The sequence below is a fragment of the Agelaius tricolor genome, unplaced genomic scaffold (genome assembly GCF_023055355.1).
Source record: "Agelaius tricolor isolate 1412-34295 unplaced genomic scaffold, bAgeTri1.0.p SCAF_3, whole genome shotgun sequence".
In the NCBI taxonomy this organism is placed as follows: domain Eukaryota; kingdom Metazoa; phylum Chordata; class Aves; order Passeriformes; family Icteridae; genus Agelaius; species Agelaius tricolor.
In genome coordinates this window covers 25,578,426-25,593,361 of record NW_027269263.1, presented here as the reverse complement: position 1 = coordinate 25,593,361, position 14,936 = coordinate 25,578,426, and the positions used below count along the sequence as shown (strand labels likewise).

General features: G+C 40.4%; 1 protein-coding gene across 11 annotated transcripts in view; it reads right to left on the bottom strand.

Annotated features, from left to right (window-relative positions):
• Positions 1-14,936, bottom strand: part of NR2C1 (nuclear receptor subfamily 2 group C member 1) — a 47,548-nt gene that overhangs the window by 31,871 nt on the left and 741 nt on the right. For 2 of the 11 annotated variants that reach the window (XM_071423268.1, XM_071423267.1), the window contains exons 2-3: positions 4,749-4,805; positions 1,661-1,736 (exon numbers count right to left, since the gene is read on the bottom strand). The exons of 3 other annotated variants lie outside the window; for them this stretch is intronic. In XM_071423268.1, coding sequence (XP_071279369.1) covers positions 1,661-1,714 — 54 coding nt within the window. In that variant the 5' untranslated portion in view covers positions 1,715-1,736; positions 4,749-4,805. Of the gene's footprint in view, positions 1-1,660; positions 1,737-4,748; positions 4,806-14,662; positions 14,908-14,936 lie in introns of those variants that run through there. 6 more of the 11 variants (XM_071423266.1, XM_071423273.1, XM_071423271.1 and 3 more) reach the window with 4 other exon arrangements.

The following is a 14,936-nucleotide window of genomic DNA, read 5'->3' as shown; positions in this document are numbered from 1 at the left end:
GGAGATGACCTTCCTCCCCTATGCTGTCATTAATTTTCTTTCCTAGTTTTGTCCACAGCATGATGACACACAGAGCTTACATGAGCAAGACTAGCACAGTGTGAGAATAAGTGGCTAAGTGAGGACTGGGGAATGGTTAAGCTGCACTGCTGCCAAATACAGTGTGACCATCTCAGACACAGTAAAACCTTGCTAAAGCACAAATCCTAATCTACACTGCTGACAAAACAACAGCCATGAAAACTGTACAGCTGTGATTTCACCATGAACAAGAACAGCTACAGCTCTCAGCAGCACTGCATCTTCATTCTCCCTGTTTTCTCCCCTGCCTTCCTTTGGCTACCAGTCATTTTCTTTGTGCTGGCTCTGGTAGTCACTGGAGCCTTCTCAGACCCTACTCTATGCTAACCCAACAGAAAACCTTCCACTTGTTTTGGCTGGGTTATTAGCTTGCTCTTGGTGGGGAAATTAATAAGGAAAGAAACAGAAAGAGGACCCTGTCTCTCCCATGATACTGAGATACTAAGTCAGCTCAGTGTCTCCTGGAATCACATTACGAAATTGAGAAACAAAACCCAGAAGCAAAACACCTTCATCACACCATCCTGAGGGGAATGTATGCTTCAGCTAGCTTTGGCTAGCCTTGCACTGTCAAACCAAACCAATTTAAACAGGAAATACCACCCTATTTAGACCTCAACCAAGAATTACAGTCCCAAAACAAAACTGCATTAAACACGTGTTCTCACCTAATGAAGAGGACAAGTAATAACAAGTAAACATCCCATAAACCACTTATGTCCTTTGAGATTGCCTTAGCAGCACTCAGAACAACTCATGCTACAAAAATAAAAGCTGTGAAAATTTATTCAGAGTAGAATTAACCATCCCATCCCCCACTCCAACCTTTCCATCTGAAATCAATGCTGAGAGGAAATAAAATTACTTGAGAAGTCTACGTCTAGACAAGAATCCAAGAGTGGATATTTCAAGCTAAAAAATAACATTTATGGAAGATAAATAAATTACTGCCTCTATCTAATTTAAAGTGGTGTTAATTTTAAATAGTCCATGCTATGCTGAAATTTTCTAGATAACTATGTACACCCATATCCACACTCCCAAACTATCTGTGCATCTCTGGCAGTTCTCTGGCTGCAGTACACAGATTCTGCACATAGGTCACACAGAACCAAAACTAGAAATCTGCAGAAACAGGAGCTCAATCTTTCTTTTGACACATAGCAAGCACATATATCTGAAAGTGAAGAGCATGGCAAAACTTTACTAGTGAAGCCAAAAATGACAAATGAAGTAATTGCATAGTTGTGTCCTGACTTTTTAAACTAAAAGGGAGTAAAGCAATTACACAACCAGATGGCTCTCTGAAAACCACTACAGGCTCAGACAGCAAGCTGAAAAGCTAGTGACTTAGTGGAAAGCCTGCTAGATTGTTCTTAATTTTTGTGGGGTGCACTTTGGCAAAAACGGCTTTGCAGTCTGACTTTAAAATGGACATAGTAGGCTCTTCTTCCTTCTGAGGAAGTGTCCAGAAGCCTTGTCTGTATCAAAAATTTTATTTTGTGATTTGGGCTTTTACATGTCAGTCTGTGCATTTTATTATTCAATTTCTCTTATATAGGACTCAAAATTTATGTACCTCTCCCATTTGCTGTTCAAAAATTTGATGGGTCAGTTCCTCTATGGTTGCCATGATCTTTAATCACCAGAATTTCCTGTCAAAGAAAGGAGAGAAGATGCTTAACATCTGTAGTTTCAAATGTAAAAATATTCTGGGGAAAATATAGTTCACGTAAGTGCGTTCACGGTTTTATGAAGATGACATCCCTGCAGAATTTAAAGTATGCTCATACTATAAAAATAAATAATTTGGTATTTGAAAACCTTGTATTGTTTTATTTAAATAACTCACACAGAGACTTCCTATTTTTTCCTCTTCTGCTTTCCCAAGAAGCAACAATAAAATCACTGTGAGAACAGAAGTCTATTACTGACCATGACATCAGCAGGTCCATGTTTAACATCTTAAAAAACTGGAACACAGACGGTTTTTGTTAATGTGAATCAAGGGGGCAAATCTACCTTCTGGACCCATACAGATTTTTTAGTATTAACAGGAGTGCTTGAAGGTCAATTTTGTAACTAACAGGCAGCAGTACTTGGGACACAGAAGGTAAGTGTTTAAAAAAAAGATGATGTTTCATTATCAATACTGCAGCCACAGCATGAGCCCAAATCTTCCTAAGAAGAATTTTGTGGGGTTTAACAGACACTGCTACATTAATGCAGCAAAAAGGATTCAGATGCATGCCTTGTTTATTTGTCAAGGCATACATTATGTGTTATATTATTGATATACAAATATTCACTAGGCAGTACTTAAAAGGAACACACAATTTTACTGACAAAAGCAAATTAAAAACACTACAATACCTACCTCTTGTATGAACAAAGACTACTCTTACACTAATACTGGTTTTTGTTCTTTAACTTTTCTGGAACTCCTAGGAATTACCAACTCCTCAATAAAACTTGAAACCTCCCCAATGAGCCATGCAAATAAAAAAAATAACTCACTTTTAACTCAAGTTTAACTCAAGCTAATTCTGCTCTTAAAATTGGAAAGAGAAATATTTTTTGACTATCAATATTATATTTTTGACTATCAATATTATTTGACTACTTGACTAGAGCAAGAATTGCAGGCCTTGGAGGCATTTTTGACTATCAATATTATTTGACTACTTGACTAGAGCAAGAATTGCAGGCCTTGGAGGCATGCCCAATGGTATACTAAAGCCTAGTTAATGTGTGAAAGGGGAAATACAGAAATATTTGTGCATTAGACCATTCTTAATCACTCATTAGCATGCTGCATTATTAGTTAAATTAGGACAAAAGATAACAGGCATGCATATAGAGATATGATACTGAAGCTTATGCTGAAAATCATTATCTCCTAGGAAGATCTAGGTGTCAGCATCCTTGCAGGAGCACTCTATTACCCCACTTCTGCATCCAGTGAGCTGCAGCACAATCACTATTCAAAGAGCACTTGGAATTTTCAAGGCAAGCAATGTGTCTTATCAATGTTTTCTTCTTTTAAATAAAATACTAGCAATATTGTACTGTTAACATACAGAGTGCCAGAAATGAGTGCTACTTTCATTACACAGTAACAAAGAAATCACTTTGAGGTCTTAATTTGCACCAGCTGGTTAGTTCTCCTAAATCAGATGCAACTGCCCTCACAGTCAAGATGTGAGCTAAGTAAAACAGCTTAGCTTGAGGACTGAAAGTGATTTAAACTGGCATGTTTCACCTTGGAGTAAAGCAGTGAAGGAACACATATGTATGCAACTACGATGCACCAGTCGTAGGGAAACTGGCTCTCAGAGGCATAAACCTGGCAGAGAATTTTTGAAACTTATCTAAAACAGACTCATTTGAACTGCACTTGCATGAACATAGGACACCAAGTACACAAACAAGACTGAACTCTTATGATGAAGAGGAACCTGGAGAAAAGGTGGAACCTATCCTACCTCTTCATGCTTTCTGGAACAAGCAAAAGGTGGTTCAACTTAGGGATGCAGAACCAGCTGTCAAAGCTACACAAATCATGAGTTTGAGGCATGCACACACTGGAAAAGGAATGTACTCACTATTATTGACAAGAATTTACATATTACTCACAAGGTGTTTTATATTTGGACACTTGCACTTTCAATTTGCATAAACACTAAGAAGTAGATTCTTTTGTGTCTTGTTGCTTTATTTAACTCAGCGATCCCTAAACCAAAGGGCACTGACAAAATCAGTATTTATAACACCAGTACTCTGTACTAAACTATCTAAATTGAAATCACCTCCAATAAACCATGTAACTTTGCTCTGAAGAGCATGTATAACAGTGAAAAAAAATCAGCTTCAATATTTCAAGTATAAACTCTTAGACAACATTTCATGTTGCAGATATGGAGAGCTTAAATAGGCATTCCTATCCCATTTTCCATTTTTGGCTTATAATTTCATCTCTTCATGTGCTAGCATACACATAATGCCTGAGAAATCAGTTCAAGTAACTGAACTGGCAGAAACTTCTTTCTTACTTGCCAAGTCAAGGAATAATTTCAAAAGCACTTTGAACAGAATTTACAGCTCACTCCCAGGAAGGAGGTCCTGCTCACCCTGACCAAACTGCAGTGGTCTTGACCCCACTTTTCCAGTAGGAAAATTCAACTCACTAAAAGGAGAGAAAACTCAGCTGGCAGAAATGCACCAAACATCATCTAGGTAAGCACAATGAACTTGATTTCTTTTGCAGTCAGATTCATTCTATTGCAGCCAGAAGGGAGAATATGTTGTTATAAGTCAAGAGAGGGAGGAAAAGAAGGAAGATTCAAGGAGGAGGCAAATCTTCATTCCATTGTTACTGGTGGGAAGCAGATAATTCAGTAGAACTGCACCACAAAACTGTACCCATTGCTTTTGGCCCAGCCAGATGGCTGACACAGGTCACTCTGGAGTCACACAAGCCCACAGGCACCTGAGCAAGAAGCCAGGTCCTCCCTCTCAGGAGCAGCTGTGTTAAGCTGTTCATCTTGTGCTGGGGACAGGAGAGCAGGACAGGTCAAGGAGAACTATCTACAAGTTCTCAGCTAAAATCTACAGATTTTTACAGCTAACTCAGCTGTAAAAGGTTTTCTAGTTCTTATTTTGCTTACCCAGGGTATCTGTGTTAGACTTCACATCAGGTATGCTTAATCACTTTTTAGACATCCCTGCAAGGAATTAAGCAGAAAAAAAATCGCTTCAGCTGTTTTTCTTCTATTATGTAAATTTTAAAATTTTGCACATTTTTCATATTTTTAAAAGCTTACTTTCCTGAGTTACTCCAGCCAATATTCTCAGTGGCTGAATTGTTTCACATGAAATAATAAATATATTCTAAATTCAAAGCTACCTGAAACTGAGAAATGTTCCATAAACACCTCATAACCTTCACTTTCCAGCAAAGAAAATTACTTGAGGGATGAAGGAAAGGCCATGGATGTTGCTTACCCAGAGCTTAGCAAAGCTGAGACCTGACACCATCTACCCCAGCATTCTCCTGGACAAACTGGCAGCTCATGGCTTGACCAGGGTTCCCTGCGTAGAAAACTGGCTGCCTGGCTGGGCCCAGAGTGGTGGTAAATGGAGCTACATCCAGCTGGTGGTCAATCACCAGTGGTGCTCCATCACCAGTGGTGCTCCCCAGGGCTCAGTACTGGGATCAGCCCTCTCTAGCACCTTTATCAATGATCCAGATGAGGGGATCAAGGGCACCCTCGCTAAGCTGGCAGATGATGCTGAACTGGGCAGGAGTGCTGACCTGCTGGAAGGTAGGAAGGCTCTGCAGAGGGATCTGGACAGGTGGGATCAAGGGCTGAGGCCTGGGGATGCTGGTCAATAGCAGCTGAATACAAGCCAGCACGTGCCCAGGTGGCCAAGAAGGCCAATGGCATCCTGGCCTGGATCAGCAGTGCTGTGGCCAGCAGGACCAGGACGGTGACCATGCCCCTGTACTCAGCACTGCTGAGGCCACACTTCAAATGTCATGTCCAGTTCTGGGCCCCTCCCTGCAAGAAAGACTCTGAGGTGCTGGAGGCAGTCCAGAGGACAATGGAGCTGGAGCACAACTTGGTTGTTCAGCCTGGAGGGTTCAGCCTGGAGAAAAGGAGGCACAGCAGAAACTTACTGCTCTCTACAAGCACCTGAAAGGAGTGAAGTTGTACCAGGGGAGGTTTAGATTAGATACTAGGAAAAATTTCTTCACTGAAAGAGTAGTCAGGCATTGGCACAGAATGCCCAGTTGGAATTGCTATCCCTGGAAGTGTACAGCACCAGGCCTAGTGACAATCACAGGGATGCTGGGCTAACAGCTGAATTCAATCTTTTTTCAACCTTAATTACTCTAAGTATCATCAGTCTGAGTTTTGATCTTCAATAACCAGAAGTGATCTTCAAGGTGTTCTCATCTAATGTGAATCTTGTTGCTTTCAGAAATGCTCTTTTCCACGCTTGTCAAAACCATGCCATACACATTCAAAGAACACAGCAGCCCATATATGAGAAATGTTTATTGCTAGTATAGGAAAGAAGTAGATGGAGTCAATTAATTGTCGGTTTTTCCTTAGAATAGTCTCTTCTCCTTTCAAAATGAATGAGACAAATCACGATAAATCAAATTTTATTCAGCTATTTAAGAGTGATAATGACATTTTTACTTCCTTTCTAACGTTATCTAAAACACTGAAAGGAGGAAAACTAGAATTCTACAAGACCAGAGACCACAACATAAAAAAGCTGCACTTACTTTTAGCATCTGCTTTATAATGTCCAACAGTTAAAAGAACTGTAATATTAGTTTTATTATGACTAGAAGAGAGAAAGGAGAGCCAAGGCCCCTGCCAACACACAAGCATTATGTTGTTTAGAAACACTGCCCAAATAATTTTTGCCTTATTTATATTTCACTTTGAATACTCCTGCAAAAATTATTTTCAACTGCTGCTGTTTCAACCAGCAAGCCTATAGTTGCCTATAACAAGTACTACTCAATTGCTCTACTGGTTTCCCTTTTTCACATCAGACCAAGATCCTTGCCTTTACTTTTACCACAAAATTTCTGAAAAATGAAGTGGTAAGAAGTGCTTTGTCCCACAGCCATTTAGCCACTGACACTGTCACAGCTTAAGCTCTTACTTCCTTCTTTAACTTTCTACCATTATAATCTGACACACTGTAAAACTACAGAACAAACATAACCTTTCTAAAATTTTCCTTTAAAAAGGTGTGTTGATGACAACTATGTCAAATTAACAACATTAAGACTGTCAATACGATTAAACCACTGCCTCTGCAAATGTACAATACATTCTAGTTTGGCAGCCTTGTATTCCCCTAGTCTGTGATGATCCCTTTGTTTATTTTCTTATTTCTGGGAACAGGGAAAAATCCTCTTCTCAGAAGACACACAGCACAGAAAGGTTTTGCTTCTGTTGCTCTAGGTAGAGAGTAACACAAATATCAGCATTGTACTTAGACTGATTAGACCTGCTTTACAAGGATGATCATCACACTTGCTCTCAAATTTATTCCTTGACTGCTTGACACCATTACTTGTCACGTAATTAAATAAAAAATGAAGGTGTTTCAAAAACATTTGAAAAAAATAGTAAGCAGAATTATATATCCGTCTCTTTTCCTTACAAAAGCTCAATCCCCCCATCCACCAGAAGCAGCATCTAAAAGCAGGCATTTTGACAGAAGGCAGGCATTAGACTTCCTCTTAAATGCTTTAAAATGCATTTATTGCTTTTCTGTTCAATCTTCAGACTCAAAATGCTACCAAAATCTTTTTGTCTGTAAGTTACATCCTGTTAATTTATTTCCCTAGTAAATGAGTTAGTGAGCCTTCTTGACAAGACTCAGTATTATTTTTAAATAATCACTGTCATCAATTAGTATAAACAGGGTGGTGGTGAATCTGGCATCATCAGCCCAATGGTGTTCTGCTGTTATTTAAGCACTCTGTAGGCCACCACAGCAGTGGAAAACTTTCACTAGCTTGCACCAATTAAACCCCTTGTCTCTACTTCTTCTTCAGCTTTTACGTGCTGAGGAAGAAACAATTCTCAATGTTTTAGTCAAAATAACTTATGAAATACTTACTTTTTAAAGTATTTCAGGCTTACTTCAACTGAAATGGGTCAGGAAACATTCCCATGAGAGCAGACAGCAATCTTGAGGGTTGGTAGTCAGAAGCACTAACCTCTCCACTACGACAGTTAAGTTATACCCAGAAGACATCACCATTTAACTTAACCTTCTCCAGGGACAAAAGTTACACAACTTTAATTGTCTTAGTAGGAGGTTCCTATTAATAGCATTTTTAAATATTATACTCGTGTAGACTAAGGACTTTAAAAGTAGTACCAGGAAGTGTATTTCTGTAGGTTTCAATGCTCAATTTGATATAAAAGACAACATCTCTCATTTTATTATATTACACTGTTGGTATAGCTGGCCCACTATCAAGTGCCTTGATTCTGATGTAATCTCCTTTAAATAAGAAAAACCACATCAGCATGAAGACACAACGTGAGAAAATTCTGTCCATTCCAAAGATCTTTAGTTTACTTTGGAAAAAAGTACCGCATACCCCTGACCAGTTTTACTGCTACAAAAACAGTGTTTGAACAATTTTAGTTGTTTAATTTAGCCTGCTGGCACTGTTAAAACAAGTTTGACTCTAGGTATGGAATGAATAATGATTCTTCTAATTACTATGTATGGAATGTGTCTTAATACAGGGGTCTTTCCCAGATGAAATCAACCTGTTAAACTAATGAAGTTGCACAAGTATGTTCTAGATATTTTAGAGGTACAAATACATTAACTAGTTGTGACTGCAGAAGTTACTGTGAGCTTTACTTTTTGTTCTTTTATCAGTGTGCAGGTTTTGGCTGGAGGAAAGTTAACTTTTGTTGCAGTAGCTGGGATGGGGCTGTATTTTGGATTTGCCATGAACACATGGCTGATAATACAGAGGTGTTTTTGTTATTTCTTACAGTGCTTACACACAGCCAAGACCTTTCCTGCTTTTTGTGCTGCCACACTGGTGAGGAAGTTGGAGGTACGTGGTAGATGGGTGGCAGATACAGCAGGACAGGTGACCAAAGGTATATTCTGTACCATATGACATGCTCAGTATACAAAAATGGAAATAGGAAGAAGGAGATGGAGCGCTGGCATTTGTCTCCCCAAGCAGGCATTACACATGATAGGGCCCTGCCATCACATCAGATATTCAGCCAGCAGCTTGCCCTGAAGATGGCTGAACATCTGCCTGTCAGCTGGATACAGTGAATTATTCCTTGTTTCACCTTGCCTGTCTGTGTGGCTTCTGCTTTCCCTACTGAACTGCCCTTATCTCAACCCATGAGTTTTCCAGCTTTTGCCCTTCCAATTCTCTTCCCAGTCCCGCTGGTGGCCGAGCGAGCAAGTGGCTGCCTGAGGTTAAAACCATGACACAGTAAAATACAGCAAGGTCAACATGACTTTTTAGGAAAGCTCAAAAAGTGAATATAACAGAAAACCAACTGCAGAAGAAGTGGAAACAATCTCCTTCTGTAGAAATACTGCTTCAGTACTGAATGATTTCAATATACCTCAAAGTCAACTAAGGATTTTAGCTCAGGTCATAACATTGGGCTTACAGGTACTCAGTACCTTAAAATGGAAACTAGTCCTCACTTCCATTAGCAAACTAATCATATACTAATTAAGAATTCAGCATAGCCTGTGCCAAAGTTGTTTAATAAACTCCTACATATGAAACAGAATGCACTTAACAATCCCTCTATGATTAAACGTGCCTGAGTTAGTGCTTAAATAAGTTAAAGATCCCCCAAGATTTCTCTATATGTTAGAGCAGTATTCTGCAATGCTTAACAGACAGTAAATTAAACCAAGGAATTCAAATACATTTGTGGAACAAATGATGCTACTGTGTTCAGTGCTTCATATAGGAAAAACTCAATGAACACAGCAAGCTAAATGAGCTATTCCTGGATCATTGTTCTATCAACCACACTGTTCAAGAGGGCAGAAGAGTTGGCAGATTTAAAGGAGTATGATTCTCTTTATTAATGAACTGAGGAATATTTATGTGACCCTTGACACCCAGTTAGGTACTGTTTTTTAAATTCACAGGAAACCAAGATTTAGACAGTGCATATATAAGGGTAAGTAACAACACAAAACTGAAGCAGCTGGACCTGCAGGCAAACAAGGGAAAATGAGACACTTGCAAAAGCATAAGGGAGTAATTAAAATGCACAGAGCAATACAGAAAGAGATGCATTTGTAGGCATGCCTGTGCAATTAATTTAAAATCAGTGCTCTCACTACCTTTTCTTGTAAGCAAGTGCTACACTGGGAGGAAACATGAGAAAATAGAATCACTAGGATAAATTTTCAGTTGACTAACAAATAACTTTTACAGTTTGGGCCACCAAAGGGATAGCCCCACTTCTAGGCCTTGGCTTCTGCTTCTTTTATCACGGCATCTCTAGAACCTGCCCAATCAGGCACAGCTGAGCTGACTTAGCTCACTAGTCCCACGACCAACTGGGAAAAGGAGGAGGAAAGGCAAGGGCTGTCTGCAAGTGGAGTCTACTCCCAGGAGCACTGGCTACATGCCAGAGCTAGGTAAGGAGACAGCCACTTAGTCAGGTAACCTGCCCTGTGTACTGTCAGCCATAGCCTGCATCTCCACCTGAAGCCCGCAAAAGGAAAAAATTATTAAAAAACCCCAAACTGATTCCCTGCTGAAGAGCTGAAGCTGCACCATGAACCAGGATCAGGAAGCTCATCTGACTGAAGACTTCCCCATTCACTGGATTAGGTTCAGCCAGGTCCATTCCAGCTGCCACAGAAAGATCACCTTAACACATGACAGCAAGGGCAAACCCTTCTTCCCAAACACTTGGAGGCAATATTCTCTATGGTACAATTACAGTATTTCATGGGAGGTAGCCCCGCTGCTGGCTTTGTTCCACTCTGCATTTGCCTTCATGGTTGTATAGCTGTAAACTCATCTTCTGACTTGATTCACCCTGCACCTAACAACACACAACACAGGAAAAGCAAGTAGGACTAGAATCAAGACCACTTCTTCTTGGAAAAAAGCCCACAATGTTACACCAGCTTATCTATAATGCCAAATTGCCTTTCAGGTGTTATGCAAGACAACCATTTGGAATATTTGGAATATTCACTGAACTACAGCCACAGATGAGGTAGTTGATAGATACAAGAAGATACTCTACAGAAATCAGCAAGCCTCTTCAACAATACTACCAATATGGGCCTTACAAACTTGCACATCTGCATATCCATGGAAGCTTCCTTCAGATTAAAAGGAAAAACCCAAACAAAGAAGGAAAACCCTCATACAACAAAAGTGAGTTTCTCACACATCCTTCCAGTAAATCACTGTTGACATTGACCCACATAAAATGTTCTGGGGGATGAATTGATGAAGAGCAGCCTTGCCAAGGACTTGAGGATTGTCTTGGATGAGATGCTGGACCCAACAAGGTGGACTGGCAGCCCAGAAAACCAAACATGTCCTGGGGCTGCATCCAAAAATACATGGCCAGCAAGCTGTGGGAGGGGATTCTGCCCCTCTGCTCCTGTGAGACCCCACTTGCAGGGCTGCATCCAGCTCTGGGCTCCCAGCAAAGGAAGGACATGGAGCTGCTGGAGGGAGCCCAGAGGAGGCCGCCACAACGATGAGAGGGATGGCACACCTCAGGCTGAGAGAACTGAGATTGTTCAGCCTGGAGAAGAGAAGGCTTAGGGTGACCCAGCTGCAGCCTTCCAGTACCTGAAGGGAGCCTACAAGAAAAATGAAGAGGGACTTCTTACAAGGGTATGTAGAGACAGGCCAAGGGGGAATGGCTTCAAACTGAAAGACAGCAGGGTAGATTAGATAGTAAGAAATTCTTTACTGTGAGGGACTGGAACAGGTTGGCCAGAGAAGCTGTGAATGCCCCATCCCTGGGAACATTCAAGGCCAGGTTTGATAGGGCTCTGAGCAAACTAATATAGTGCATGGCATCCCTGCCCATGGCAGGGTGGTTGGAATGAAATGATCCTTATGTTCCCTTCCAACCCAAGTCACTTTGTGATTCCCATTTTTTTTCCTTTGTTATCAACTACACAGGATTAGATTTTGTTAAGAGGGTGTGGGTGTGTGTTTGGGAATTTTTTTGGTTTGGTTTGGGAATTATTCAATTCCTATAAACATGTGCAAGGCATTCAGAAAAAAATCTTCATATTAAGTCCAATTAAGAATCATGTTGACACACTGTCCTGCTAAGACTTCAAAGGAAACACATTACCACACTAAATAGGGTAGTTCTCACACCACAAAGTTACTGCTAAAGTATAAACAGCAACCTCAACTTATTTGGAATGAAATAACCATTTATGAGGGCTCATATGACAATAGCAGAGGGTTTGGCATTAGTTTTTTGTTGGTTTACATTTTTCAAGTTTCCGCTTTAACTTCCGACAAAGGCATTCAAATACTGAGCTTAGTCCAGCCTGGCTTGCTACCAAGTTGGACAAAAGTAATTTAAGTTAAACAAATGCAAGCAGCCTTTTAGAGAAGGCCTGGCAAAGTCAACAAAATTAATCTAAATATTGATACAGAAAGGCAGTTCTTAGACCATGATTTTCAGGAAGGAACATATTTCCTTACAAAATCTGCAGCACTGCATCATCACATACACAGGACTCAGACAGCACAAGCCATCTTCCAGTCTCAGAGAACTGGAATTTTAAAGAGTTTGGTTTTACAAAAAATAAATCCTTTACTGATTTAAGATTTTGCCAAGTAGTGCAGTGATCTCTGGAATTAAAAGCTGATGACTGAAGGTTAAAAATATCAACAGGTCTGCACACACAAGAGTAAGAATTTAATTAACTGTACCTTTACAGTTTTATCCATAAAATTCTACTGCTGGAATTCTGTTTTGCAGCAGATTACTTTATTCCAGTAATGTACAGGCACAAGATCAAAATGCTAAAAGCAGCTTGAAACACCACTGAGGAGGAAAAAAAAAAAACAACAACTTTGCCAGAAAGTAAGGCAGGTACAGGTTAGTTTCCCCTGATGGTCACTGCTGGTTGCACACTGCAGCCTGTGTGTGACAAAAAGCAGAGCTGTGCCAGCCAGAGCCTGTGGGTAACCCTCCCCAGCAGATCACTGCTGCTCCACAGGGGATGTTAAACCCACCACAGGCTCCCTGATCCCCCCCAGCCAAAATAACTCAGGTTAGCAAAGGTTACTATTAAAAGTACTTAAGCCAGGACAGCTGCTGAAGCAGGACAGACACACAGACCCTGTACCAGCTGCAGCACCTGCCAGCTGAGAGCCACGCTTCGTCCACAGCCAGAACAAACATGCACAAGTTAAGATGTGACACTGTTCTAGTCCTTACATACAGCTGAATTCCTTATTTAAGCTTGAGGTACTGCTTTTTTTTCAGGTTTTTTTGATTCAAGCATTAGACACAAATTACTTTCTTCATGGAGACTGCTTTACTTCACCCCAAGGAAACTCCAGCAAATTCACTGGCTGCACAAACTTTAACTACATAATATAATAAGCACACAACAAATTAAAGCAAAAATTGAGTATAAGCATAAGGAACAAAGTAATCTTACTATTGTAAATATGAGATTTCACATTATGGATCAAAGTCACTTTTACTTGACTACCACATTAGCTATAAGCATTCTGTAGCTGTATTTCACAGGTGAGCATGCTACAACATCAGTGGGGTTTTGTTTGGTTTTGGTTACCTGCACACCTCTCTGCTCCCCCTGACCTTTAATAACAATACAGTCGTGAAATAATTAATGCTGAAAGGTACTTCTGGAGGTCATGTGGTTCAACCCCATTTTCCCCAAAATAATGTCAGCTTCAGAGTTAAACATGTTGCTTAAGGCTTTTTCGTCACAGGCTAAGAACCTTAAACTGAAAAATTAAGGCAGGCTTTAAAAAAGCACCAAAACCATGAAAACCCCAAACAAAAAACCCTCCTATCCCACAATCTAACCTGGGATGTAACTATTCTTAAAGATATCAGAACTCCTATGAAACTTGTTTCTATGTTTCACAAGAAAATACAACCAGTAAGAAAACCAGAAATATTAATAATTGAGGAGAAGAGTTAAAGCTAGCTAATTTATCTACTGTGAGCTTCTTTCTGTAATAAGCATCTTGATTTGTTGCAGAATGCAGCAGACTTTGCAAGTGGTGCCCGACCGTTCAGAGCAGTGCACAGGAAGCACAGAAGCAGCTGAGGACTGCACACTCCTCTGGGTGACCTCAGTTACCTTCCTTGTATTATCACACACGTGCACACATACAGCTGACCAGCATCACATGAAAATACTTAGCCCTGTGATAGGAGAGCTTCAGCAATATCTCTGGAGAAAGAGCTAGAGAGAGAAGCAGGCAAACATTTCACAGACCTTAAGACTTCACTCAAACAACTTTACTGTACAAGTAAAGTTGTACAGCAAGGAGCAAGCCATGGGCTAAATGCTCTGTTGGACATCTCATGTCACAGTTGCCAACCATGGACTAAAGGGGGTGGGGAAAATATCCATGGAATTATCTTCAGAAAAATAACTTACAGAAAAAGCCATAAAGAATTAGAGTCAACAGATTAACACTGTCCGAACTGGCACAGAAATTGTGCCAGTGATCAGATACTTTTCCCACTGATCAGATACTTTTACTTATATAATGCTGATTCCAAAACCAGGAAGCTGTCATACAGAAAACCACTTGAATTTTTTTCCCCCTCTTATTTTTCCATGACAAGTGTGGATGCAGCTTTTCGTGCTACACCACTTTCCCAAGTCGGCTCTGCTGACAGCAGTAGCTTCAAATCAGAGATTTCACATTAGAATGAATGCCTAACTTGGCTTTTCAAGAATCATGTCCACACACTCGTTTTTCAGTGAAACCACTATCAAGACTTTTCTTCCCTCTTCTCTTGCATAAGTTCACCTGCACAACACACGGCATTTCCTCTATTCCCTCCACAACCTGCAAATGTAAGCGCATCCTGGGGAACGCGGCCGTGCTTCTTACACTTAAAGCGATGCATAGCAACAAAGAAAAAATAAAGACTCCACAAAGTCCGCAGCTTCGAAGAAATACTCTACCCAGCGATAAGAAGGAACAGAGACAGGATCATCTGACCCAGTAAAAATAATACCGGGTGTTTTCTAGGACGTACTACCCTAACCCAAACAAACCCAGAGAGCCGCCAGGGATATAC